The sequence below is a fragment of the Bos mutus genome, chromosome 17 (assembly GCF_027580195.1).
Source record: "Bos mutus isolate GX-2022 chromosome 17, NWIPB_WYAK_1.1, whole genome shotgun sequence".
In the NCBI taxonomy this organism is placed as follows: Eukaryota; Metazoa; Chordata; class Mammalia; order Artiodactyla; family Bovidae; genus Bos; species Bos mutus.
The window spans coordinates 1,896,734-1,918,518 of record NC_091633.1 but is presented as its reverse complement, the minus strand read 5'-3'; the positions used below and the strand labels follow the sequence as shown (position 1 = coordinate 1,918,518).

At 65.4% G+C, this 21,785-nt stretch overlaps 3 protein-coding genes across 3 annotated transcripts; 1 reads left to right on the top strand and 2 right to left on the bottom strand.

The window, feature by feature from the left end:
• Positions 1 to 831: 831 nt before the first annotated feature.
• VPREB3 (V-set pre-B cell surrogate light chain 3) lies at positions 832 to 2,040 on the bottom strand. Its single transcript, XM_005901590.3, has 2 exons — positions 1,935 to 2,040; positions 832 to 1,244 (listed from the first exon to the last, which is right to left on the bottom strand). Exons 1-2 carry the CDS (start codon positions 1,981 to 1,983, stop codon positions 928 to 930), a joined length of 366 nt encoding a protein of 121 aa, XP_005901652.1. The 5' UTR covers positions 1,984 to 2,040; the 3' UTR covers positions 832 to 927.
• Positions 2,041 to 5,946: 3,906 nt separating this feature from the next.
• CHCHD10 (coiled-coil-helix-coiled-coil-helix domain containing 10) lies at positions 5,947 to 7,851 on the bottom strand. The gene is made up of 4 exons (XM_070385804.1): positions 7,691 to 7,851; positions 7,274 to 7,496; positions 6,385 to 6,532; positions 5,947 to 6,146 (listed from the first exon to the last, which is right to left on the bottom strand). The coding sequence occupies exons 1-4, from the start codon at positions 7,729 to 7,731 to the stop codon at positions 6,127 to 6,129; spliced, it is 432 nt and encodes a 143-aa protein (XP_070241905.1). The 5' UTR covers positions 7,732 to 7,851; the 3' UTR covers positions 5,947 to 6,126.
• Positions 7,852 to 11,009: 3,158 nt separating this feature from the next.
• On the top strand, positions 11,010 to 20,419 carry MMP11 (matrix metallopeptidase 11). The gene is made up of 8 exons (XM_070385798.1): positions 11,010 to 11,401; positions 16,031 to 16,260; positions 17,111 to 17,254; positions 17,345 to 17,478; positions 17,592 to 17,833; positions 17,914 to 18,130; positions 18,800 to 19,057; positions 19,623 to 20,419. Exons 1-8 carry the CDS (start codon positions 11,285 to 11,287, stop codon positions 19,754 to 19,756), a joined length of 1,476 nt encoding a protein of 491 aa, XP_070241899.1. The 5' UTR covers positions 11,010 to 11,284; the 3' UTR covers positions 19,757 to 20,419.
• The last annotated feature ends 1,366 nt before the right edge of the window (positions 20,420 to 21,785 follow it).

Genomic DNA, 21,785 nt, shown 5'->3' with positions numbered 1-21,785 from the left:
GGCCGTCCCGTGGGCGCGCGGCTCTCGGGGCGGTCCCCGAGCGCGTCCCGGCCGGCTGGGCGGGCTGGGTACCTGTCCTGCGGGTGGGGCCGGCCGGAGGCCGAGGGGGGCGCTGGGGTCCCCGGGAGAAGGGCAGGCGTGCCCATCACGCCTGTTGGGATTTTCCACCCGCCGCCTTCGTGGGGAGCCCGGGACCCGCCTGCCCATCTCGTCCCCTCAAAGACCGATGAGAGCCCAGGAGATGGCTTGGCGCCTGGGCGGGACCCTCTCATGCATCTGATGGGTAGTCCCCCTGTTCATGTGGCGCCTCTTAGAGGAACCGGGAGAGAAGAGAGCTGTGTTCTTCAACCCCCCCACCCCCCTCCCAGGGCTAAGTTCTGCTTCTGGTGGCAAGACTGCCTCTCTACCCCAGGAGGGCTGCTGCCCATGCCTCCCCTGCCCTCTGCCCACCTGCCTTCAGGTGCCTCTGAGTGTCTGCACCCCACACACACACTCACACCTGCCCCCTTGCCCCACCCAGGAGTAGGCAGGGGCTCCCGAAGACCCGGTCCAGTCCCCTCGTTGAGTGTTGGAACCCAACCAGCCATGCAGAGCCGGGACCAGCAAAGGCTGGTTCCTTTTTCTCTCACTCCAGCTCCTCCCGTCACAGGAAGGCAAGAGCCACCAGTCTGGGCCCCTGGGGGCTGGTGGGGAGGCTGGGCCCCACGCCAAGGGTCTCAGGTGCTTCCTCTTCTGCAGTAATCCCCAGGACCATCCCTACCCCCACACCCCGAGCCACAGGGATCTCATGACCCTCAGAGCAGTTATTGTTGACATGGTGAGTGTTATTAACCCATTTCACAGAGGAGGAAAACGGAGGCTCAGAGAGAGGGTCCCAAGGTCAGGAGTAGAAGTGGCAGGCAGACGGAAGACACTCATCCCACACCCCTAGAATAAGTCACCCACAAAGCAGTAATAATCGGCGTCATCTTCGGGCTGCACGGGGCTGATGGTCAGGATGCAGGTGTTGTGGGCTGCATCCGCAGCTGCGGAGAAGCGGTCCGGAATGCCGGGGGCCCGGTGTTGGTGCTCCTCTGAGCGGTAGTAGAGGAGCAGGCGGGGGGCGCTGCCTGCTCGCTGCTGATACCAGGACACGCCGAGGTCCCCGACGATGGCGTAATGGGGGCTGATCGTGCAGGACAGTTGGGCCACTTGTCCTGGGAAGACCAGCAGTGCTTCTGGCTTGGTCAGGGCTGGCTGGGAGGCTGAGAGACACACACTCAGGTCTGGCCTGGGCCCCTTCCCTCCAGCCCCTGCCCCACAAAGCCTGGGTCAGACTCCCCGGGAGAATCTGCTCCCAAAAGCTCACAGCCAGTGCTGTGGAATCAGCACTGTGTGGGCCACAGAGCGGGCGACCCTTAAGCCCCGTCTTCCCAAGGAGCCACATGCAGCTAAGGGTCCAGAATTCAGAGGGTGGGCTGGTGGGCTCTGGGTCCTCCTGCTGCCCACCCTCATCCCTTGCCCTGCAGACCCCCATCACTTAGGTCACTTCGGCTCGTCCAAAACCTGGCTACAGGCTGACCACCCCCAAGAGGCCGCCTGGGCTGTTACTATATCCATCGGCTCAGCCTCCGGCCACTGACTGCTGGAGACCTCCTCAGGGATAGCTTGTCCCTGAGGCCCTGCAGGGCAGTGACAAGGCCACACCAGCTTCCCCTCTGAAAAACTGAGTAGGAGACCAGTCTCTGAGAGCCCCCCAGAGTCAGAGTCCAAAGGTACCCTGGCTATCCGGTCACTCACCAGTGGGGAAACTGAGGCCAGGTCTCCTGTCCCCCTCAGGGCCCCTTCGGAAACCATCCCCCCTGCCCACTACGATTTACTTCCCCGCGATTTACTTCTAGAGCCCCGTGCTGTCTTACACACCCCTAGGTGAGCCAGGCCTTGGGAGGGCTCACCTGCCAGGAGGGCCCCGAGCAGAAAGAGGGCCAGAGGCGGGCAGGCCATGGCCAGAAGCAGGGAGGCAGGCAGGATTCCGCTGTTCTGCGGGCGGCGCTCCAGGTGCTTCAGGACCTCCACGCAAGGGAGGCCGCTGGACCCCGACACGACATGCAAATCGTCAGCCCCCCCACCCTGACAGCGGGGGAGGGCGGTGCCGTCTCCCCGTCAGCCAGTGGGCCCCGCAGGGCCGCCTGAGGGCAGGAGCTGGAAATCCACAGGTGCAGTCAGAGCAGGTGGCTGCTTTCCACCGAGGTCTCCTGTGTACGGTCACATGCACAGACCTCACACGTGTGGCTCGAGGGTTTTACACACACACACACACACACACACACACACACACACATCTCTAGCCTGTACCCAGACCAAATTTTAGAACATCTCCATCGCCCTAGAAGGCTCCCTCAAGTGCCTCCCTGACCTGTTACAGCCCTCCGCACCAATGTTATAAAGCTCCCACTGTGGGCCCCTCTTTATGGCACTTCTGTGACACTGCAGACAAAAGACTCCCTCCTCGGCGGCTCGAAAGACAAAAACCCCTTGACAAACAGGGGTGGTGGCTGGAGCCAAGGGTGCAGGCCGGAATCTGGGCACAGCCGCTCCCGACCGTGCTGCAGGACTCGGGTCCCCAGACACAGTGGTGTCCTGGGGAGAAAGCACTGGCCTGTGCGTCTGGGGAATGCTGCCCGGGGCCACCTCTGAGCGCCTGCTGCCATCGAAGTGCGTCCTCCAGGTGGGGCTGCAGCCGGTGCTCCTTGCCCTTTCTCCAGCTATGAATGCCGAGGGAAGCAGAGCAACGCTGGCGGGCTGCGCTGGGATCTGGGCCTCCTCCCGCCTCCGGCGCTGAGCTCTGCCCCCAGAAGGGCACAGATGGCCTGACCACCCGGTGGGGAGGGCCGCTGAGAAGGAGGTCTCCTGAGTCCAGACGCACAGAGGGGCCGTGACATGGTGCAGCACACTGGAGAACACGGCAGCTTCTTAGAAACAGAAGCATACTCTCCCCGGACGGTCCGGCACCCCACTCCCAGGATCTGCCCGCAGGAAAGAGAAATAAATGCCTGTTCACCCAGAGACCTGCTGGCAAGTGTCTGTACTGGCCTCTTCATCATCACCCCATGCGGGAAACAACCCAAAGAGCAGGCAGCGAGCGGATCCACGGCACCTCCAGGCAAGGGGACCCTCCTGGCGTGAGAGGAAGGGGCCACCGACACGGGGACGACCCCGGTGGACCCCACACGCAGGAGTGCAAGGCCCTGCCCCGTCGGCCGCCTCCCTCTTCGTGACAGCCTGGCTGGGAGTTTGGGGGGACGAGGGACATGTTCTGTATCCTTAGTGTGGAGAACACTCCGAAGAGTGGCTGTGAACTGTATGCCAATCATACTTCAACAAGAACAGGGGACAGAAGACGGGGAGGCCGGGAGTGCGCCTGGGAAGGGGGCCTGCAGAGTTGAGGATGCTCCCCCTCCAGGAACCTCCGACTCCCCGCCTGGGAGCTCTGTCTCTCCTTGTGGGCGGCGGCGGTGGGAGGGCACTGGTCTCTGGACAGCTCTGGGCCTGAGGCTCCAGCCCGCACTAGAGCCCTGCACCGGGAATGCCCGGACCCTCCACAAACCCCGTTACCCGGATACTGGCCGCTCAGACCTCTTGGCAGCTCCCACTGCCACAGAGACCAGCTTGGAAGCTGGGTGGGGGGGCAGGGGAGGGAACCTCAGTCTTCCCTGATCCAGTGAGCGGGAGAAGGCTGAGGATCCTGGACTAGCTGCAGGGACCGCCTGGACTGAGCAAGGAGCTCCGCTTGAGCCCACCCACCCATCAACCCCTCCACCCGTACACCTCCCACAGGGCCCCACCCTGCAGTCGAGCTCCACCCCAGCTCCTTCCCCAGGTCGGAAGTTGGGGGTCGGAGGGATCTGTCCCCACCACGGCCATGTTTATCAAGGTGATGTTCGGAGGTAAGTGGGGTCCCCTGTCCTAGCAGACAGGTGGGGGTACGTTCCCTCTGCCTTGGAGGGGGAGAACGAGGAGGCGGTGTGGGGAAGGGGGTGTCCATGGGATGACACCCATGGGGAGTTGCTTGAGGGAAACAGGCGGGCTCTTCTGGGCCACACAGCTGCTGTGCCGCTGCTGGGGGAGCGTGTGTTCCAACTGTCCCATCTCTTCGCTGGTCAGGGATCCTGCAGCTTCGGGAAGGGGGGGGCGGGGCACCTGAGCTTCTGGTGGAGGCGGGGCTGCATGGTGGAGGCAAGAGTCCTTCAGATGTCTGGGGAGATGGGCAGGAGGGAGGCAGAGCATCCTGGTCTGGGGGGAAGGCGGGTGCCATGCGCCCACCTCTGCCCCTCTCCCACAGCCAGCTGCTGGGAGCTGGTGAACATCTGGTGTGGCCTTGGGACCCTCACCGCCCACCTGAGGCAGAGCGGCCAGGTGCCCCCTGACGGTGAGGGGGGGCAGCAAGGGTGCTGGAGGACCGGCTGAGGGCCCCCCCGCCCCAGCGGGGGTCGTACCAGCCCTGCCCTGCCTCCCTCTCCGCCCTCCCAGCGAGCGTCGCCCTGCTGGCTGAGGATGGGCACCTGGTGAGCCTTGCCGAGGGGCTGGAGGAGGGGCCTTCCCCAGCGCCCTCCGTGGCCAGCCCCCCGCTGCAGGAGGGGGGACCTATGTCCTGATGCAGATCATCAGTAAGTGGGGTCCAAGATTTGCGCCCCCTGCAGTGACGTTGGAATATAAGAAGAGACAGGGACACCCATGCCCTGCAGAGCCCCCAGCCTGGCCAGGACCCAGCCCTGTCCTTCCCATCCAATGCCCTGTCCTGAGCCCAGGCGGGGGTAGTAAACACGTCCAGAGTCGGGGGGGGCGGGTACGGACCACCAGCCTCCCAGTGATCAGACTCCCTCCCTCCACAGAGGGGGAGGGAGGGGACCCCACCCGCTATGAGTGCCTCCTGGAGAACCCGGATGGGTGGCATCCAGAGCTGGCTGGTGAGTGTCACTCACACAGGAGAGCCTGGGGGCAGGGGCACCTGCCCACCCGCACCCTCAGGCAGGGTTTCCCGGGCCTCACAGAGGAGCCGCGCTGGCGTCGGGCCTGCTCCCTCAGGGCGACGGCCGGAGGTGGCGCCTGGGCCCTCGGCGTGGCCTCCAGGAGCAAGGCCCCCCTCCACAGCCCCGAGGGGTGGGCTCCCTGCTGTCCAGGACCCAGGAGCCGGGGCCTTGAGCCAGGTAAGGAGGAGACACGGACCCCAGGGGGCTGCTCGCACCCAGAAATGGGACCCCCTTCCCAGGGGACAGATGTTTGTGCTGAGAGGTGGACCGCAATGCCAGCCTCCCTCGGAGACACACGTAAAGCCACATGACGGGACACAGTGTACCCGAGGGCAGGTCCCCACCAGCCCTGGGGCTCGGTGACTGCGGAACGTGGAATAGGGCCTGGTACACAGTGGGCGCTCTGTGCATAGACACTGAATGAACTCAGTGGAGGCAGCAGCTCCGAGTGCTCGACGGCACTGAAGGGCCTGCTCCTCTGTGCCGGCAGGCCCTGTGACCTGGAACGTCACGGCCAAGCAGCCAAGCTGGACTGAGATCCAAGGGGGCTGGCCGTGACCTCTGCTCATGCGGTCAGGTGCAAAGGCCCGAAGCATTCCTCCTGCTGAATCTGCAATTACGGGGAAATTGCATCAGCAAGAGGGGCAAGGTGACCGACAGAGCGTGAGGCCACCGAGGGGCCCCCAGAGACGAGAAGGAGGCGGCACGCTCCTCCAGGGTCTCCAGCTGGCCGGAGTCGGACGCCCTTGAGGCTTGAGGTCAGCAGTTAGTGCCTCACCATCCGGTCTGCGCTGCCCGTCGGATTACGCAGGATGACAAGGTCGCCCTCCCCACAGGGGGCAGCAGCTGAAGGGGTGGCACCCCACCCCGCAGAGGGACTTCCATCTCCCTCCCCCCCGCCCCCCGCAGACAGTCCAACAAGAGGAGACACAGCAGGTGCGGCTAAAATAAAGGCTTTTAATTGCACGTTTTCATCTCAGGTCATCTGTGGGGTGAGGGACCCCCTCCTCACTCTGGGTCCCAGCTCGGTGGGTACAATCTGACGTCATGGTCCGGCTGTCGGTGGGAGGGGGGTGCAGGTGGGTGCAGGGCTGGCCACCCAATCTGCTCTGGTCTCTTAGGGCAGGGAGCTCAGACCTGTAGAGGGAGGAGGTCAGGCCGAAGGTACAGGAGCCGCCGGGAGGAGCAGGAGCACCAGGGAGAAGTGGGAGCACCTGGGAGGCAAAGGAGCAGCCAGGAGGAGAGGGAGCACCAGGGAGAATCGGGAGCACATGGGAAGTGCAGGAGCACCTGGGAATAGCGGGAGCACCCCGAAGGAGTGGGAGCCGTGGACCGCCCTTCCCACCCTGGCGCCAGTCGGGCAGCAGCCGCTCACCGTGGTTGTACTTGCACTGCTTCAGGGCCTCGCTGAAGCCCTCACACAGGGTCAGGTCGCTCTGGGTGGTGGAGCAGTCCAGGAACTGCCTGATCTCATAGGCACAGGGCCCCATCTGCAGGGGCTGCGGGGCGGCGCGCTCCGGGGCCTGGGGCACAGCGTGGGAGGCAGCCGGATCAGCTCGGGCTGGGCACCCGGGAGAGGACTCCAAAGCTGGGGGTGGCGGCTGCCCCTCCGCAGAGCCCCCGGCCCTGGTGCCTCAGGGGTCCCTAGCGGGCAGTGTGCCCCAGGTCTTAGCGGCTCCATCCCTGAAATAGGGTGAGCCCACAGCCCTCTCGAAGCCCCTGCCGCTGCTGGTGGGGTGCGGGAACAGGGGCAGGTGGGGCAGGATGCGGGACATGGGTCTAGAAAAGCTCAGGGCAGTGCTGGTATGAACTCCAGGCCGACAGGTTCTAACACCTTCCTGGCTCAGCCACACTGATCCTCATGATCCCTGACCCCGTCACTAAGCCCAAATGTGGCTCAGGACTGGTGGGGTGCCCAGTGGGGTACAGGTCGGCAGGCCCAAAGTCACTGACTACCAGTCACCCTTGGGCTCAGGAAGGGGCCTCCCGGGGGGTGGGAGAGCGGGCACTCAGGAACTCCAACAGCCCTCCCTTCTACTAGGGTTGGGCGACCTAGGGCTATCTCTGACCCCTAAGCACCTTGGTTTCCCCATATTTAAAGGGCTGGTTGGTGTCTGCCCACGGGGTTCTAGGGACCTTGGCCTCAGGGGATGGGTTGGGAGAGCCCGCCTGTGATGACCCCAGGCCAACAGCCGAGTGACCAGTAGGATCCTTCTTGCTGCGGCTCTGTGTCGGGCCTCAGTTTCCCCTGAGCCCTTGCTCACCTGCTGGGCCGCAGGCTGGGCGGGCTCTGAGCTCCCCCCACTGAAGGCTCCGGTCAGAGCGCTGCCCACGACGTGGCCCACAGCCGAGCCCACGGCCACTCCGGCGGCGGTGGTCGCCATCTGCGCCATCAGGCCGGGCTGGCCCGACGGGGCGGGGGCCGGGGCCGCGGCCGAGGGCGGCGGGTGCGCAGGCGGGTGCGCGGCAGAGGGCGCGGCGGGGCGGCTGCGGGATGCGGGGAGAGGCGGGGTCATTCCCGGCCGGACCCCAGGCCGGGCGACCACCGTCCTAGACGCGCGGCGGCAGCCCCCGCCCCGCCCCCGCCAAGATGGCGCGGCCGTCACCAAGGTCACGCCGCCGCGTCCTTGCGGGGCCGCGCTTCCCCCGCGCCCGCCCCCGGCGCCCGTGCCGGCTCCTACCTGGCTGGCCGCGAGGCCACGCTGCGGCTCCCCCGGGGCATGGCGGCGGCGGCGGCGCGGCGGGGCCGGACGAGCCGAGTCGGAGACGGCGACGGCGGCGCTGGCTGTGGCTCAGGGACGGCGGCGGCGGCGCCGGTCCCCGCCGGCGGGGCGGGGCCGGGGCGGGACTGCGGAGACACGCCCCCGGCGGGAGGCCCGGGGCCCGGTCACGCGGCACCCCCGCGGGTCCCTGGCTTCTCCTTCGGCAGCTCCGGGGGTCGGTGAGCCTGCGCCCTCCGGGCCGCCGGCCCGAGCTGTGTGCGCCCTGGAGAATCGGAGCCGCTGTGGCAGCACGCGGAGGGCGCGCGCAAGGGCCACGGGACGGACCTTCAAAGGCCGCGGCGGAGCGCGGCAAGCCGAACCGAGGGCGGTCTGGCGATCGGCCGAGCCCTGCTCCCCCCTCCCGCGTGGCCCCAGGGTCGCGGGTGGACTGGGGCGGGTACAAAGCACTCACCCCCGTCCCGCCCCCAGAAAGCCTCCCAGGACTCTCACAGAGCACCCGCCAGGAGGCATCCGGTTCCCCCCTCGGCTCAGTTCAGTTGCTCAGTCGTGTCCAACTCTTTGCGACCCCATGGACTGCAGCACCCCAAGCTTCCCTGTCCATCACCAACTCCCGGAGTTTACTCAAACTCATCTATTGAGTCAGTGATGCCATCCAACCATCTCATCCTCTGTTGTCCCCTTCTCTTCCCACTTTCAATCTTTCCCAGCATCAGCGTCTTTTCCTATGAGCCAGTTCTTCACATCAGGTGGTCAGAGTATTGGAGTTTCAGCTTCAGCATCAGTCCTTCCAATGAACACTCAGGACTGATTTCCTTTAGGATGGACTGGCTGGATGCAGCGCCAGACACAGACCGCGTTTACCCCGTGTGTCCTTTCCAATGGCTGTCCCCTGCGGGCCTAGGGGCATTGGTGCGGGTTTGAATCCTGTGGCCTTGAATTTTACGCCTTAGTTCCAGGTCCAGGGCAGGGCCATCCGGATTCAGGATGCTTCCCAGCCCTTCAGGAATGGCAGGTTTTCATGGTCCTTTCTGAATGAGTTCTGAGTGGTCATATCGGTGCCCTTGGCAGGGAGGGCTCCTGACTTTCCTATCTTCACATCACTGTCCCCAACCCCCAAGAGAGGCCTCTTGGCCCAGGGACTGCAGGGAGGATGAAGTCAGGAGCAGAAGCATGGGGTAGGGGGCTCAGGTGGGCAGAGGAGGCCCCTCTGTGAGGAGGAACGGCAAGCGAGGAGGGAACAGGGGCACCGGCAGTGCCTGGCAAGCTGGGTGATGTCACGACTACGTCCCGACCACACAGTCCTCTCAGCCAGCCCGAGAAGCAGGGCCCTCCCCTGACCCCCATCTGGGCCTGGGCTTCAGTTTTCTCCTCCCTGCAATGGGGTGACTGTTTGCCTCCAGGAGAGGGGAGCATGTAAAGGTGGCCACTCTCTTCTGGCAGACATGCCAGGCCTGGGCCAGCCTCCACCCCTTTGCTCCTGCAGCCCCTGCTGACCTGCTCCTGTTTGCCACACCGGCCCCTCCTGGGCTGATCAGGGCCCCCCTCCTGCAGGAAGCCCTCTGGGACAAGCCCAGCTTGCTGTAACTGTGGCTTTCCACTGTGACCTGCAACGTGGGAGGCTGTTACTTAAAACTCCCATGACTGGTGGATTGCCGGTCCCCAGAACAAGGCCACGCATCCCTGGAGGCCCTCGAGACCACTTAAGGTAGTTAAACATTTTTACTTTATGCATTTTCATGTGTATCAGAAAGAAAAAAAATGTATCATCAGTTCATCAAATCCATGATTTCTTGACCAATATTGCTAAGATGAGGCTGAAATAGGCATTTCCATTTTTAAAAAACTGAATCACTCTGAAGAAACAGATGGCAGGCTTCCCTGGTGGTCCGGTGGTTAACAGTCCATGCTTCCAGTGCTGGGGGCATGGGTTCGATCCCTGAAAATTTTAAAAAGGAAGAAAAAGATGGCTCCCCCGTCCCTGGGATTCTCCAGGCAAGAACACTGGAGTGGGTTGCCATTTCCTTCTCCAGTGCGTGAAAGGGAAAAGGGAAAGTGAAGTCGCTCAGTCGTGTGCGACTCTTAGCAACCCGTGGACTGCAGCCTACCAGACTCCTCCGTCCATGGGATTTTCCAGGCAAGAGTACTGGAGTGGGGTGCCATTGCCTTCTCCAGGCAAACGGCCTGCTACTGCTACTGCTGCTAAATCGGTTCAGTCGTGTCCAACTCTGTGCGACCCCATAGACGGCAGCCCACCAGGCTCCCCCGTCCCTGGGATTCTCCAGGCAAGAACACTGGAGTGGGGTGCCATTGCCTTCAGCCTGCTGCTGCTGCTGCTAAGTCGCTTCAGTCGTGTCCGACTCTGTGCGACCCCATAGACGGCAGCCCACCAGGCTCCCCCGTCCCTGGGATTCTCCAGGCAAGAACACTGGAGTGGGTTGCCATTTCCTTCTCCAATGCATGAAAGTGAAAAGTTAAAGTGAAATTGCTCAGTCGTGTCCGACTCTTAGTGACCCAATGGACTGCAGCCTACCAGGGTCCTCCATCCATGGGATTTTCCAGGCAAGAGTACTGGAGTGGGGTGCCATTCGGCCTAGGGAGGGAGAAATCACGGCTGTCTTCCCTCTTCTCGCCCTCTAGGCGTCTCTGTGGAGCCTCCCTGGAGAGGCCGCGGCGGCTCCGGGGACTGGAGGGGGAGGGGGGGTTGAGTCAGCCGGTGGCCCTCCCCTCGCTGCCCGTCTCCTCCCTTTTTAGGCACAAGCTGGGCGCCCTTTTTAGGCGCAGCCTCACCCTGCGGGCCACTGCCCGTGTTTCGGCTCCCCGGAGATAAAACAGATTGCCTGCACCCCGGGTCATCACAAGGATTGTATGACCGTTTCCCAGTGTGCTCACCACCCTCCCTCTGATTCTCAGAGACGCGCCCTCGCCTCAGGAGGCTGCTCATCCCAGGCCAAGGGGCGGCGTGGGGTCCCCAGCGCCCCGCACAGACACTGCCTTCTGACCACCTCCTCCCAACAGCTTACCTGCCAAGAAGGCCTCCTGACCCCTCATCCTGCCCGGTGGTTTGGAGAAAGCCTCATCTGGCCCCTCCTTCTCGGGGCCTCAGTTTCCCCCTCTGTGAATTGGCGGATTCTGCCAAGCTGACGTCCTGGCCAGCCGCCTCCCCGTGGCTCAGTGTCCCCCGGGACACAGCTGAATGTCCCTGCTCGGGATGCACCTTCCCAAGTTGGCCTGTCAGGAGGCGGGGGCGAGCAGGGAAACCCGACTCCTCTCAGACGGCCCATCGCATTGGGGACGCTGAGGCCCGGAGCAGCGGCACCCTCCTGGCCAGGGTCATCCTCCCGCCCCGCCCCGTCCCTCCGGGCCTCCGAGACCGCAGCCCGGCCCGCCCCGGGAAGGACCGGATCTGCGGGCCGGGCCACCCCCCTTCCCTGGCCGCGGGCGCGGGGCGAGTGCAGAACAAAAGCGGGGGGCGGGGCCGGGGCGGGGGCGGGGCGGAGGCTATAAGGGGCGGCGGCCGGCGGCAGCCCAGCAGGCCCTGCAGCCCCGGGGCGGATGGCTCGGGCCGCCGGGCTCCGCGGCGCGGCCTCGCGCGCCCTCCTGCTCCCGCTGCTGCTGCTGCTGCTGCTCCCGCCGCCGCCGCTGCTGCTGGCCCGGGCCCCGCGGCCGCCGGTGAGTGCCCGCCGTCCTCCAGCCCCCCCCGCCCCGCCCCGCCCTCCACGCCGAGGGGCGCCGGCTCGCAGAGCTGGATCCAAGGGGGTGCCCGGGAGTGGCCCGGCGCGGCCCGTTACCCCGAAACGCTGTCTGGGTGCCCCGGGGGCGTGGTGGATAGTGAGCTTCCCGTCCCTGGAAGTATGCAAGTGGAGCCGGCGCCGGGATCGCTCCGGCTGGCTGGTGAGCGGGCGGGACTCGGTCGGGCGCTAGACGCACGCCGCCAGCCCCCCAGCTCCCAGACCTGCCCCCTCCGCGCCCGCCCGGCCGCGATCCCGGGTGTGTGTGTGTGTTGCAGGAGGGACAGCGGGAGTGGCTACAGGGCTCCCGACTCACCGCAGGGACAAAGACCCGCGGGTCCCCAGCTGGCGTCAGCCGCCAGGTGTGTGGCCTCGGTGAGCACACCTCCAGGCGGGAGGGTTGAGGGAAGCGCTGTGGGGAGGGCATGCGGGGTCTGAGCCTGGAGGAGACGGATGCTACCGCCTGGGACCTGTGAGTGGCGGGATTGGGAGGCTATGGAATCAGGAGGCAGCCTAAGCGTGAGAGCTCCGGTGTGGCCTGGCGGGGGTGGTAGTGGGGGGATGCCCCTGTGTGTGCCAGCCTGCGTGTGCCCTAAAGGCTGCGCCCTCCCCCACTGCTGGGGCTTCGGGGGACCAGTCACAGCCTAGGCTACTGCAGGCGCATAGCTCCCCGGGAGCCCGGCCCACGCGGGTGTGCCGCTGAGCCTCCAGCCTGTCGGGGCAGGGGTGGGGGGAAGGGATGGGGTCGTTAGCGGGGTTGGGGGCAGACGCCCAGGCAGACTCTCTGGGCACAGCTCCGGTGACAAGGGAGGTCTGGCAAGCCTGGGCCCCTTCTGTCCAGCCACGCCAGCTCTGCCCTGGCCAGTCTTGCCCCCTGGCAGCGCTGGGGATGGAAGGGGGAGCGGGTACCTCAGTCTGGGGGCCCTGCCTCCTCCCCAGCCCCGCCCGGCCCCCTAGGCCTAGGGGCAGAGTCTAGGGGTCACCCTGGGAGCTGCTGAATCCGCGGGTTTAGGAACCGGAGGGACCTGGGCTTTTGAACCACGTGGCCCTAGGTGAGCCCTCCGGCGCCTCGGTAGCCCTCACCCCCAGCCTTGTCCAGGTGGGCGGGTGGGAGGCGACAGTGCCCACTGCTGGGCTGAACAGCGTCTGCAGGGAGGCCAGGAGAGCTGGGCACACGGACACGTTCCATCACCTGGAGCTGCCACTGTGCCACTTGTGCGGGGTCAGGCGGGGTCTGAGCCGGGCTGTCATCTGTCACGCCACAGATATGCAGGGGACACTCGGGGTCGCCTCGGACATGCTTATCCCTGGACGGCTGTTGGCAGGGCCGGGAAGGCTCTGTAAATATTTATCCATCCCAGCTCACAGCTTTCAGGGTTGATGAAAGCCCCGCCGCCCGCCCACTGTGGGGGACCCCGCCTTCCCTTCTGGAGCCAGCGGGGTGAGGGGGTGGGGGAGATGGACCTGCCTGCCCAGGAGCAGGCGGTGTGACTCTGGCAGGTCACTTGACCTCTCTGAGCCTCAGGGAGGGCCCGGGATGGTGTGCGGATGCTCTCTGCCTTCCTCCCAGCCTGACCAGTGTCCTCCCCTCGGGGTTGCCTCCTGCCCACCGCAGAGGGGGTGGCTATGGGGACCTGGGCCAATGGCAGGCAGGCCGGAGAGGGCATGCCCGGCCCAGCTGTGCCCAGCACTTCCCAGTCCAGGGGCCCCCGCCACTCCCAGCCGCTGGCTGCCTCCCATTTTCCCGATTGCAGGTTGGCCCCGAGGCTGACCGGAGCCTCTGGCTCAGCTGGGAGACTGAATTCCCCAAGCAATTCCTCAAGGATGTGTGAGGCTGTGGTGTGGTGCCTGTCCGGGAGAGGTGGGGTGAGCGGACTGGGCACCTCCGCCCAGGGCAGGCCCAGGGAGACGCTGGCTGACGAGCAGGCAGGCCTGCAAGGAGGACGAGCAGCCATCTCAGGAATGTGGGTTTTGGAGACAAGCCACAGCTGGGGGGGTGGGGGGGCCATGGGTGGGGAGGCCTGATCCCCAGGTCTAGGTCCAGCTCTGGGCTCCCTCGCCGTGTGACCCTGGGCCAAGACCTGGACCTCTCTGGGCCCCGTCTCTTCCCCTGGGAGGTGGGGCGATGCCTGCTCCCCAATCCCCCAGGGCTGTGGATGAGGCAGACGAGGTGTGTGCTCATCCCCACCTCACTGCCTTCCAGCAGCCCCGGGCGGGCGGGGGGGGGGACTGGCGCACCCAGGTGAGGATCAGGCCTTGGAGCTAGGGAGGGCCCCCCAGCCCCAGGCCAGAAAGGACACGGGGAGACAGAATGCAGGAGGGCGGCAGAGCAGGGGCCAGCGGTGGGGAAACTGAGGCCAAGAGCCCGTGGACGATGTGCTCCAGGAAAGGACCTCGCTGCCTGGGGCCCGGATCCTAGAGCCTCCAGGAGCGGTGACCATGACGTGGGCAGGGAACCGGAGGCCCCGGCTTGCAGGTGGACCCGGCACGAGTCACTCTTCCTCTCTGGCCCTGAGAGCTTCCTTCCAGCTGCCGCTCCTGTGTTCTAATGTCAAGTCTGGAGGCCTGGGGGGCAGGTGGGGGCTGACTGCCAGGTGGGGGAGGGCAGGAATTTGGCAGAGCAGCGTCCCAGAGTGGGAGAAGCCAGCCCATGGAGGGGACTCTCTCCATGCCTGCTGCCCCAAAGGGCGTTATAGAGAGAGGTCGGTTACCCCTTCGCCACGGCCCCGTTCCCATTGAACAGATGGGAAAGTGGAGGCTGAGAGAAGGCTGTGACTTGCCCAGGGTCTCCGTGGCATGGAACTGGGCCTTCCGAATCTCAGGCCGGGGATCTCGCTGCTGCACTGAGCACGCCAGGATGCAGGGGTCTGGGCCTGGACCTAGCGCCTCGTGGGGCAAGAGAGGAAGGCACGCTGGGCCTGCCTGTCACCCTCCACCCGACCGTGGCTTGTTGCTCAGGCCTTCCTGGGGGCAGAGGAGAGGGGAGATTTCACTCGCTGGCAGGCTAGGCCCTGGGCTCTCTGGGGCTCCGGGGGAACAATGCAACCCTGGCCTTTCTGAGGAGGGTCCTCGGACCTCCGCCAGGGTTGAGGAAAGGATTTCTGTTCCTCCTGGAGGTCACGGAGCCGACATGGGGAGGAGCAGGGGCAGGCCCGGGGCCCACATCCTCAGTGTGAGACCTGGACGTGTGTCCTCCCACCTGACGCTGGGGGTGGGGGGTGGGGGCCGGGGGGGATCCAGTGAACCCTGCCCCCAAATTGTCTGGAAGACAGCGGGTACTTGGTCATTTCCCCTTCCTCCTCTTCGTTTGCCCTGGTGGGGACAGTCCCTCCCCTGGGGAAGGGGGACCCCAGCCTGAAGAACAGAGCAGAGCTGGGGTCAGGGGTGTGCTGGGAGCGCAGAGAGCCTCCTGCTCTGCCTGCTGGTCATTCCTGGTGGCTCTGGAGTCGGCAGCTGGTGGGGAGCGGCTGGGGTGCTCGTCTGAGCTCTGGGGTGCCCAGGGCCTGGGAGAGTTGCCAGAGGCTGAGGCCGAGGGTGGGGCCCTGGCGGCCCGGCTCCTGCCCCAAATATGGCTCGGGAAGGCCACAGCGGCACTGAGCAGACAGGCCGGGCCAGACGGGCGCTGAGGCTCCAGGCCTCTCCCCCAGCTCCGCTGTGACCCTCACCTGCGGCCCGGGGTGCCAGGGCCCCCGCTTGGTTCTGCCGTGTCCTTGCAGGCTGATCCCACGGGCTCTCCCTGCCTCTCTGAGCTTCCGCCTTTTCCAGGCAGGGGAACCGCGACCTCCAGGCTGGGACGCGGGGAGGGTGTGTGCGCCAGGTCAGAATCACCCCTCCACCGGGAGAGCGTGGTCCAGGGGCCCTGGCAGGGTGGGGACCGAGCATCTGGGAACTGCCAGCCACCCCCACCCATGCAGAGGGGACATACAGACCACACGGAGGCTGTGCCTCCGCTGCAGCAACTGGAGAACACCCAGCCGCGGCCAAACATAAATAACTAAATAATAAAAGTTTTAAAGATCGTTACTTAAAAAAACAAGTGTGCCCCAGTGATCGGACCCCAGTTCCCGGTGCCCTGAGTGGTGCCGGCCCTGTGCTGAGCATGGCCTGGTTGGTTCACCCCCAGATCCACGCTAAAGGGAGGGATCACCCCTACTAGTCAGGTGAGCAGATGCAGGGGGGGAGGGCGGCAGTCCCTCCATGCTGGTGGGTGGCCGTGGTGGGTGTCCTGGGCAGGAGCCAGCTCACGGAGCTGGAGAGGACAGACCTGGGGGCTGGGGGCGCCCAGGAAGAAACGCAGGGGGAGAGGTGTCTGCTGGGGGTGGGGGTCCCTTCAAGGCTGTGCGTGAAGAGGGCAGGCGGGCCTGCAGCCCCACCTACCCGTCCCCGGCCCAAACGGCGGGAGTAAGTGACCCTGGGCAACCGGGGCCCTCCAGGAGGGGGCGGGAGGCCTTGGGATCAGCATCTGGACGCCAGTCAGCCTGCGCCAGAGCGCCATGCTCCCCGACGGCCTCCGCTGGAGTGAGGCTGCGCTGACGCCCACACCGCTGACCCGGGCCTCTCTCCCGCTCAGGATGCCCCCCGCCGCCACCCCGTGAGCAGAGGGCCACAGCCCTGGCCCGACGCCCCTCCCGACAGTGACGCCCCCGCCCTGGCCACCCAGGAGGCCCTCCCGCTTGCTGGCCGCCCCAGACCTCCCCGCTGCGGCGTGCCCGACCTGCCCGATGGGCCGAGTGCCCGCAACCGACAGAAGCGGTTCGTGCTGTCGGGCGGGCGCTGGGAGAAGACGGACCTCACCTACAGGTAGGGCCAGTGGCCACGAGCTGGCCTTTGATCTCCACCTGCTGTCTGAGACACGCTGGAGCTGGGGGGAGGGCAGATCCCTATGGCCAACAGGCTGGAGTGTCCCCCAACTCCCGTGCCCACTGCTCAACACCCCAAACCCACACTTAGATGCACTCCCATGCCCTCCCTTGGGAGCACGGTCTCCACACCCACCTGGCCACCCCACACACCCGTGGGGCACGGCCGTCAGTCACCCACGCAACCTCTGCGGGCACCGTGCTGTGGGCCAGGCCCTGGGACTCTCGGTGAGGGAGGCAGACACGGCCCCTCCTCCGGGGGAGCGAGGTGCTCCCCACGCCCGGTTCAGCTCTAGCACCGCACTCGGGACCCTCACAGGGAGGGACCCGCTGGGGCAGGCCAGATGACGGCTCGGGTGACCTCGGCCCCTGGCGCTGAGACTACACTTCCTGCAGTGGGCGGCGAAGATGGGTGTGGTGTCCCACGTCGTTGCAGCGGGGACTCCTGGGGCCTCGGAAGTGTCCTGGGCGGGGAGCCTGGGGAGCAGGAAGGGCAGGTCTTGGGGTCCAAGGCCTCCCCACGGTCAGGTCTGGGAGGGGGCCTCGGGGCTCCTGGGTCCTTTCCGCCCAGTGCAGACCCTCGCGGCCACCTAAGGGCACACAGACCACACAAAGCTGTGCCTGTGCAGTGTGGGGAGCGGTGCGCACCCTCAGAGCACACTGGGCCCACATCACGCACGCCTGCCCCCTCACTGTGCATCCGGGGAAACTCCTGGCCCCGACAGCCAGCGGGGCTGACGCTACCCCGTGAGCCAGACCCAGGCCCCCCTCACCGCCCCTGTCCTCCCCAGGATCCTCCGGTTCCCATGGCAGCTGCTGCGGGAACAGGTGCGGCAGACGGTGGCGGAGGCCCTCCAGGTGTGGAGCGATGTCACACCGCTCACCTTCACCGAGGTGCACGAGGGCCGCGCCGACATCGTGATCGACTTCACCAGGTGAGCGGGGGCCTGAGGGCACCCCCACCCTGGGAAGGAAACCCATCTGCCAGCAGCCACTGACTCTGCCCCTACCCACCCCCCCGACAGGTACTGGCACGGGGACAATCTGCCCTTTGATGGACCTGGGGGCATCCTGGCCCACGCCTTCTTCCCCAAGACCCACCGAGAAGGGGATGTCCACTTCGACTATGATGAGACCTGGACCATCGGGGACAACCAGGGTAGGGGCTGGGGCCCCACTTTCCGGAGGGGCCCTGTCGAGGCCCCGGAGCCGGGCCCGGGCTCTGCGTCCACTGGGGAGCTCGCGCATTGCCGGGCTGTCTCCCTCTTCCAGGCACGGATCTCCTGCAGGTGGCGGCACACGAGTTTGGCCACGTGCTCGGGCTGCAGCACACGACAGCTGCGAAGGCCCTGATGTCCCCCTTCTACACCTTCCGCTACCCACTGAGCCTCAGCCCAGACGACCGCAGGGGCATCCAGCAGCTGTACGGCCGGCCTCAGCTAGCTCCCACGTCCAGGCCTCCGGACCTGGGCCCTGGCACGGGGGCGGACACCAACGAGATCGCGCCGCTGGAGGTGAGGCCCTGCTCCCCCTGCCCACGGCTGCCTCTGCGGCTCCAACATGGGCTCCTCCTAACCCTTCGCTCTCACCCCAGCCGGACGCCCCACCGGATGCCTGCCAGGTCTCCTTTGACGCAGCCGCCACCATCCGTGGCGAGCTCTTCTTCTTCAAGGCAGGCTTTGTGTGGCGGCTGCGCGGGGGCCGGCTGCAGCCTGGCTACCCTGCGCTGGCCTCTCGCCACTGGCAGGGGCTGCCCAGCCCTGTGGATGCAGCCTTCGAGGACGCTCAGGGCCACATCTGGTTCTTCCAAGGTGAGTGGGAGCCAGGTCACACTCAGGAGACTGCGGGGAGCCAGGAACGTCATGGCCAAGGGTAGGGACAGACAGACGTGATGAGCAGATGGACAGACGGAGGGGGTCCCGGAGTTTTGGGGCCCAGGAAGAGCGTGACTCACTCCTCTGGGCACAGCTGGGAGGCTTCCTGGAGGAGGCGGTTCTCGAAGCTGGAGTAGGATAAAAGGTATTGCACCCCATGAAGCACGTGTGATCCTTGCCCCTAGAGACAAGGCTCTGGGGCTCAGAGGTGGTGAAGTGACCCACATGAGGGCACAGCTTGGAGAATGTCGGGAGGGATGTGAGCTGTGTGCCAGAGATGGGAGCCTGGAGCATGCCAAGGGGCAGGGCCTGCTGCCTGAGAGCCGGCACTGGGGTGGGCAGCCAAGTGCAGGGAGGGAGCGGGCGCCCAGGTGGCCTCTTTGCTGCTCAGAACGACCTTTCCCATGTGTACCTCCCAGCGCCGCTGGCATTGCCCAGTGTCGTTCTTGGGGGCAGGGGTACCAAGCAGGCATTATTACTGGCCTTTTGTGTTTTATGGACAACGAAACTGAGGCTGGGAAGGTCCGAGGTGGTGTTGGTGGCGGAAGGTGGCCGCTGGGCAGCCCTGTTGCAGCACACGCCCCCCACCCACCGTTTCTCCAACAGGAGCTCAGTACTGGGTGTATGACGGTGAGAAGCCGGTCCTGGGCCCCGCGCCCCTCTCCGAGCTGGGCCTGCAGGGGTCCCCGATCCATGCCGCCCTGGTGTGGGGCTCCGAGAAGAACAAGATCTACTTCTTCCGAAGTGGGGACTACTGGCGCTTCCAGCCCAGCGCCCGCCGCGTGGACAGCCCTGTGCCGCGCCGGGTCACCGACTGGCGAGGGGTGCCCTCAGAGATCGACGCGGCCTTCCAGGATGCTGAAGGTGTGCAGGGGGCAGGCCTCTGCCCGGCCCCCTCCCATTCCGCCCCTCCTCCTGCCAAGGACTGTGCTAACTCCCTGTGCTCCATCTTTGTGGCTGTGGGCACCAGGCACGGCATGGAGACTGAGGCCCGTGCCCAGGTCCCTCGGATGTGGCTAGTGAAATCAGTCCGAGGCTCCAGCCTCTGTCAGGCTGGGTGGCAGCTCAGACCAGACCCTGAGGGCAGGCAGAAGGGCTCGCCCAAGGGTAGAAAGACCCTGGGGCTTCCTTGGTGGCTCAGACAGTAAAGCGTCTGCCTGCAATGCGGGAGACCTGGATTCGATCCCTGGGTCAGGGAGATCCCCTGGAGAAGGAAATGGCAATGCCCTCCAGTACTGTTGCCTGGAAAATTCCATGGACAGAGCAGCCTGGAAGCTCCATGGGGTCGCGAAGAGTCAGACACGATGGAGCGACTTCACTGTCTTAAGGGCCACCTGAGGTCCTCAGGTTTCAAGGAACCCAGCAGTGGCCAAGGCCTGTGCCCATCCCTCTGTCCACTTACCAGGCCCTGACCCTCCTGTCTCCTCAGGCTTCGCCTACTTCCTGCGTGGCCGCCTCTACTGGAAGTTTGACCCCGTGAAGGTGAAAGCCCTGGAGGGCTTCCCCCGGCTCGTGGGCCCCGACTTCTTCAGCTGTACTGAGGCTGCCAACACTTTCCGCTGATCACCGCCTGGCTGTCCTCAGGCCCTGACACCTCCACACAGGAGACCGTGGCCGTGCCTGTGGCTGTAGGTACCAGGCAGGGCACGGAGTCGCGGCTGCTATGGGGGCAAGGCAGGGCGCTGCCACCAGGACTGCAGGGAGGGCCACGCGGGTCGTGGCCACTGCCAGCGACTGTCTGAGACTGGGCAGGGGGGCTCTGGCATGGAGGCTGAGGGTGGTCTTGGGCTGGCTCCACGCAGCCTGTGCAGGTCACATGGAACCCAGCTGCCCATGGTCTCCATCCACACCCGTCAGGGTCGGGCCTCAGCAGGGCTGGGGGAGCTGGAGCCCTCACCGTCCTCGCTGTGGGGTCCCATAGGGGGCTGGCACGTGGGTGTCAGGGTCCTGCGCCTCCTGCCTCCCACAGGGGTTGGCTCTGCGTAGGTGCTGCCTTCCAGTTTGGTGGTTCTGGAGACCTATTCCCCAAGATCCTGGCCAAAAGGCCAGGTCAGCTGGTGGGGGTGCTTCCTGCCAGAGACCCTGCACCCTGGGGGCCCCAGCATACCTCAGTCCTATCACGGGTCAGATCCTCCAAAGCCATGTAAATGTGTACAGTGTGTATAAAGCTGTTTTGTTTTTCATTTTTTAACCGACTGTCATTAAACACGGTCGTTTTCTACCTGCCTGCTGGGGTGTCTCTGTGAGTGCAAGGCCAGTATAGGGTGGAACTGGACCAGGGAGTTGGGAGGCTTGGCTGGGGACCCGCTCAGTCCCCTGGTCCTCAGGGCTGGGTGTTGGTTCAGGGCTCCCCCTGCTCCATCTCATCCTGCTTGAATGCCTACAGTGGCTTCACAGTCTGCTCCCCATCTCCCCAGCGGCCTCTCAGACCGTCGTCCACCAAGTGCTGCTCACGTTTTCCGATCCAGCCACTGTCAGGACACAGAACCGAACTCAAGGTTATTGTGGCTGACTCCTCACTCTCTGGGGTCTACTTGCCTGCCACCCTCAGAGAGCCAAGGATCCGCCTGTGATGCAGGAGTGAGTGAAGTCGCTCAGCCGAGTCCGACTCTTTGCAACCCCATAGGACTGTAGCCTACCAGGCTCCTCTGTCTATGGGATTTTTCAGGCAAGTGTACTGGAGTGGGTTGCCATTTCCTTCTCCAGGGGATCTTCCCAACCCTGGTCTCCCGCATAGCAGGCAGACTCTTTACCGTCTGAGCCACCAGGCAATGCAGGAGACCTAGGTTCAGTCTCTGGGTGGGGAAGATCCCCTGGAGAAGGGAATGACAACCTGCTTCAGTATTCTTGATTGGGGAATCCCATGGACAAAGGAGCCTGGAGGGCTACAGCCCATAGGGTGCAAAGAGACACGACTGAGCAAGTCACACACACAGAGCCCTACGTGGAAGCTCATAGCGGCACCTCATAGCTGCCATGTATCAGGTGTTGGCATGGGCAGCCATCAGCAGGGGGCCGTTTCTGACCCACTGCCTTGTTCCACCGGATACACGGGTGCCTTCCTGTGTGTCGGGCCCACTCGGCTGTCAGCGCCCAAGGGCAGGGCTGTCGGGAGGCACAGGGCACAGAGTTAAGGAGGGGATGGGGACGTTAGCTCCTCCCCAGCTCTCAGCGGATGCAGCAGGCAAAACAAACGCCGGCTGGGCCTAGGAATCCTGCCAAATCCGGTAGTCTCTGCCCATGCTCGCCCCATCCCCAGAGCCACAGGAACGGGAGCTGGGGGGTGGCCCGGAGCTGGGATACTGGTCCCTGGGCCCGCCCATGTGCTCGGCCGCACAGCGTCCTCCGGGCGGGGAAACGGAGGCACGGGCGCCTCCGGCTTCCTCCCCGCCTTCTGGGCCTCGCCTCGTTCCTCCTCACCAGGGCAGTATTCCAGCCCCGGCTGTGAGACGGAGAAGGGCGCCGTTCGAGTCAGGGCCGCGGCTGTTATTTCTGCCGGTGAGCGGCCTTCCCTGGTACCTCCACTTGAGAGGCGGCCGGGAAGGCCGAGAAACGGGCCGAGGCTCCTTTAAGCGGCCCGTGGGGGCGCGCC

Excerpts from the sequence above, each read along its gene's own strand:
- CHCHD10 (XM_070385804.1), bottom strand. The coding sequence starts at position 7,731 with ATGCCCCGGGGGAGCCGCAGCGTGGCCTCGCGGCCAGCCAG. Across the intron at positions 7,497-7,690 it reads GTGGCCTCGCGGCCAGCCAG|CCGCCCCGCCGCGCCCTCTG; the intron begins GTAGGAGCCGGC and ends CGCATCCCGCAG. Across the intron at positions 6,147-6,384 it reads GCAGTGCAAGTACAACCACG|GTCTGAGCTCCCTGCCCTAA; the intron begins GTGAGCGGCTGC and ends CTCCCTCTACAG.
- MMP11 (XM_070385798.1), top strand. The coding sequence starts at position 11,285 with ATGGCTCGGGCCGCCGGGCTCCGCGGCGCGGCCTCGCGCGCCCTCCTG. Across the intron at positions 16,261-17,110 it reads AAGACGGACCTCACCTACAG|GATCCTCCGGTTCCCATGGC; the intron begins GTAGGGCCAGTG and ends TGTCCTCCCCAG. Across the intron at positions 18,131-18,799 it reads CCACATCTGGTTCTTCCAAG|GAGCTCAGTACTGGGTGTAT; the intron begins GTGAGTGGGAGC and ends TTTCTCCAACAG.
- VPREB3 (XM_005901590.3), bottom strand. The coding sequence starts at position 1,983 with ATGGCCTGCCCGCCTCTGGCCCTCTTTCTGCTCGGGGCCCTCCTGGCA. Across the intron at positions 1,245-1,934 it reads GCTCGGGGCCCTCCTGGCAG|CCTCCCAGCCAGCCCTGACC; the intron begins GTGAGCCCTCCC and ends TGTGTCTCTCAG.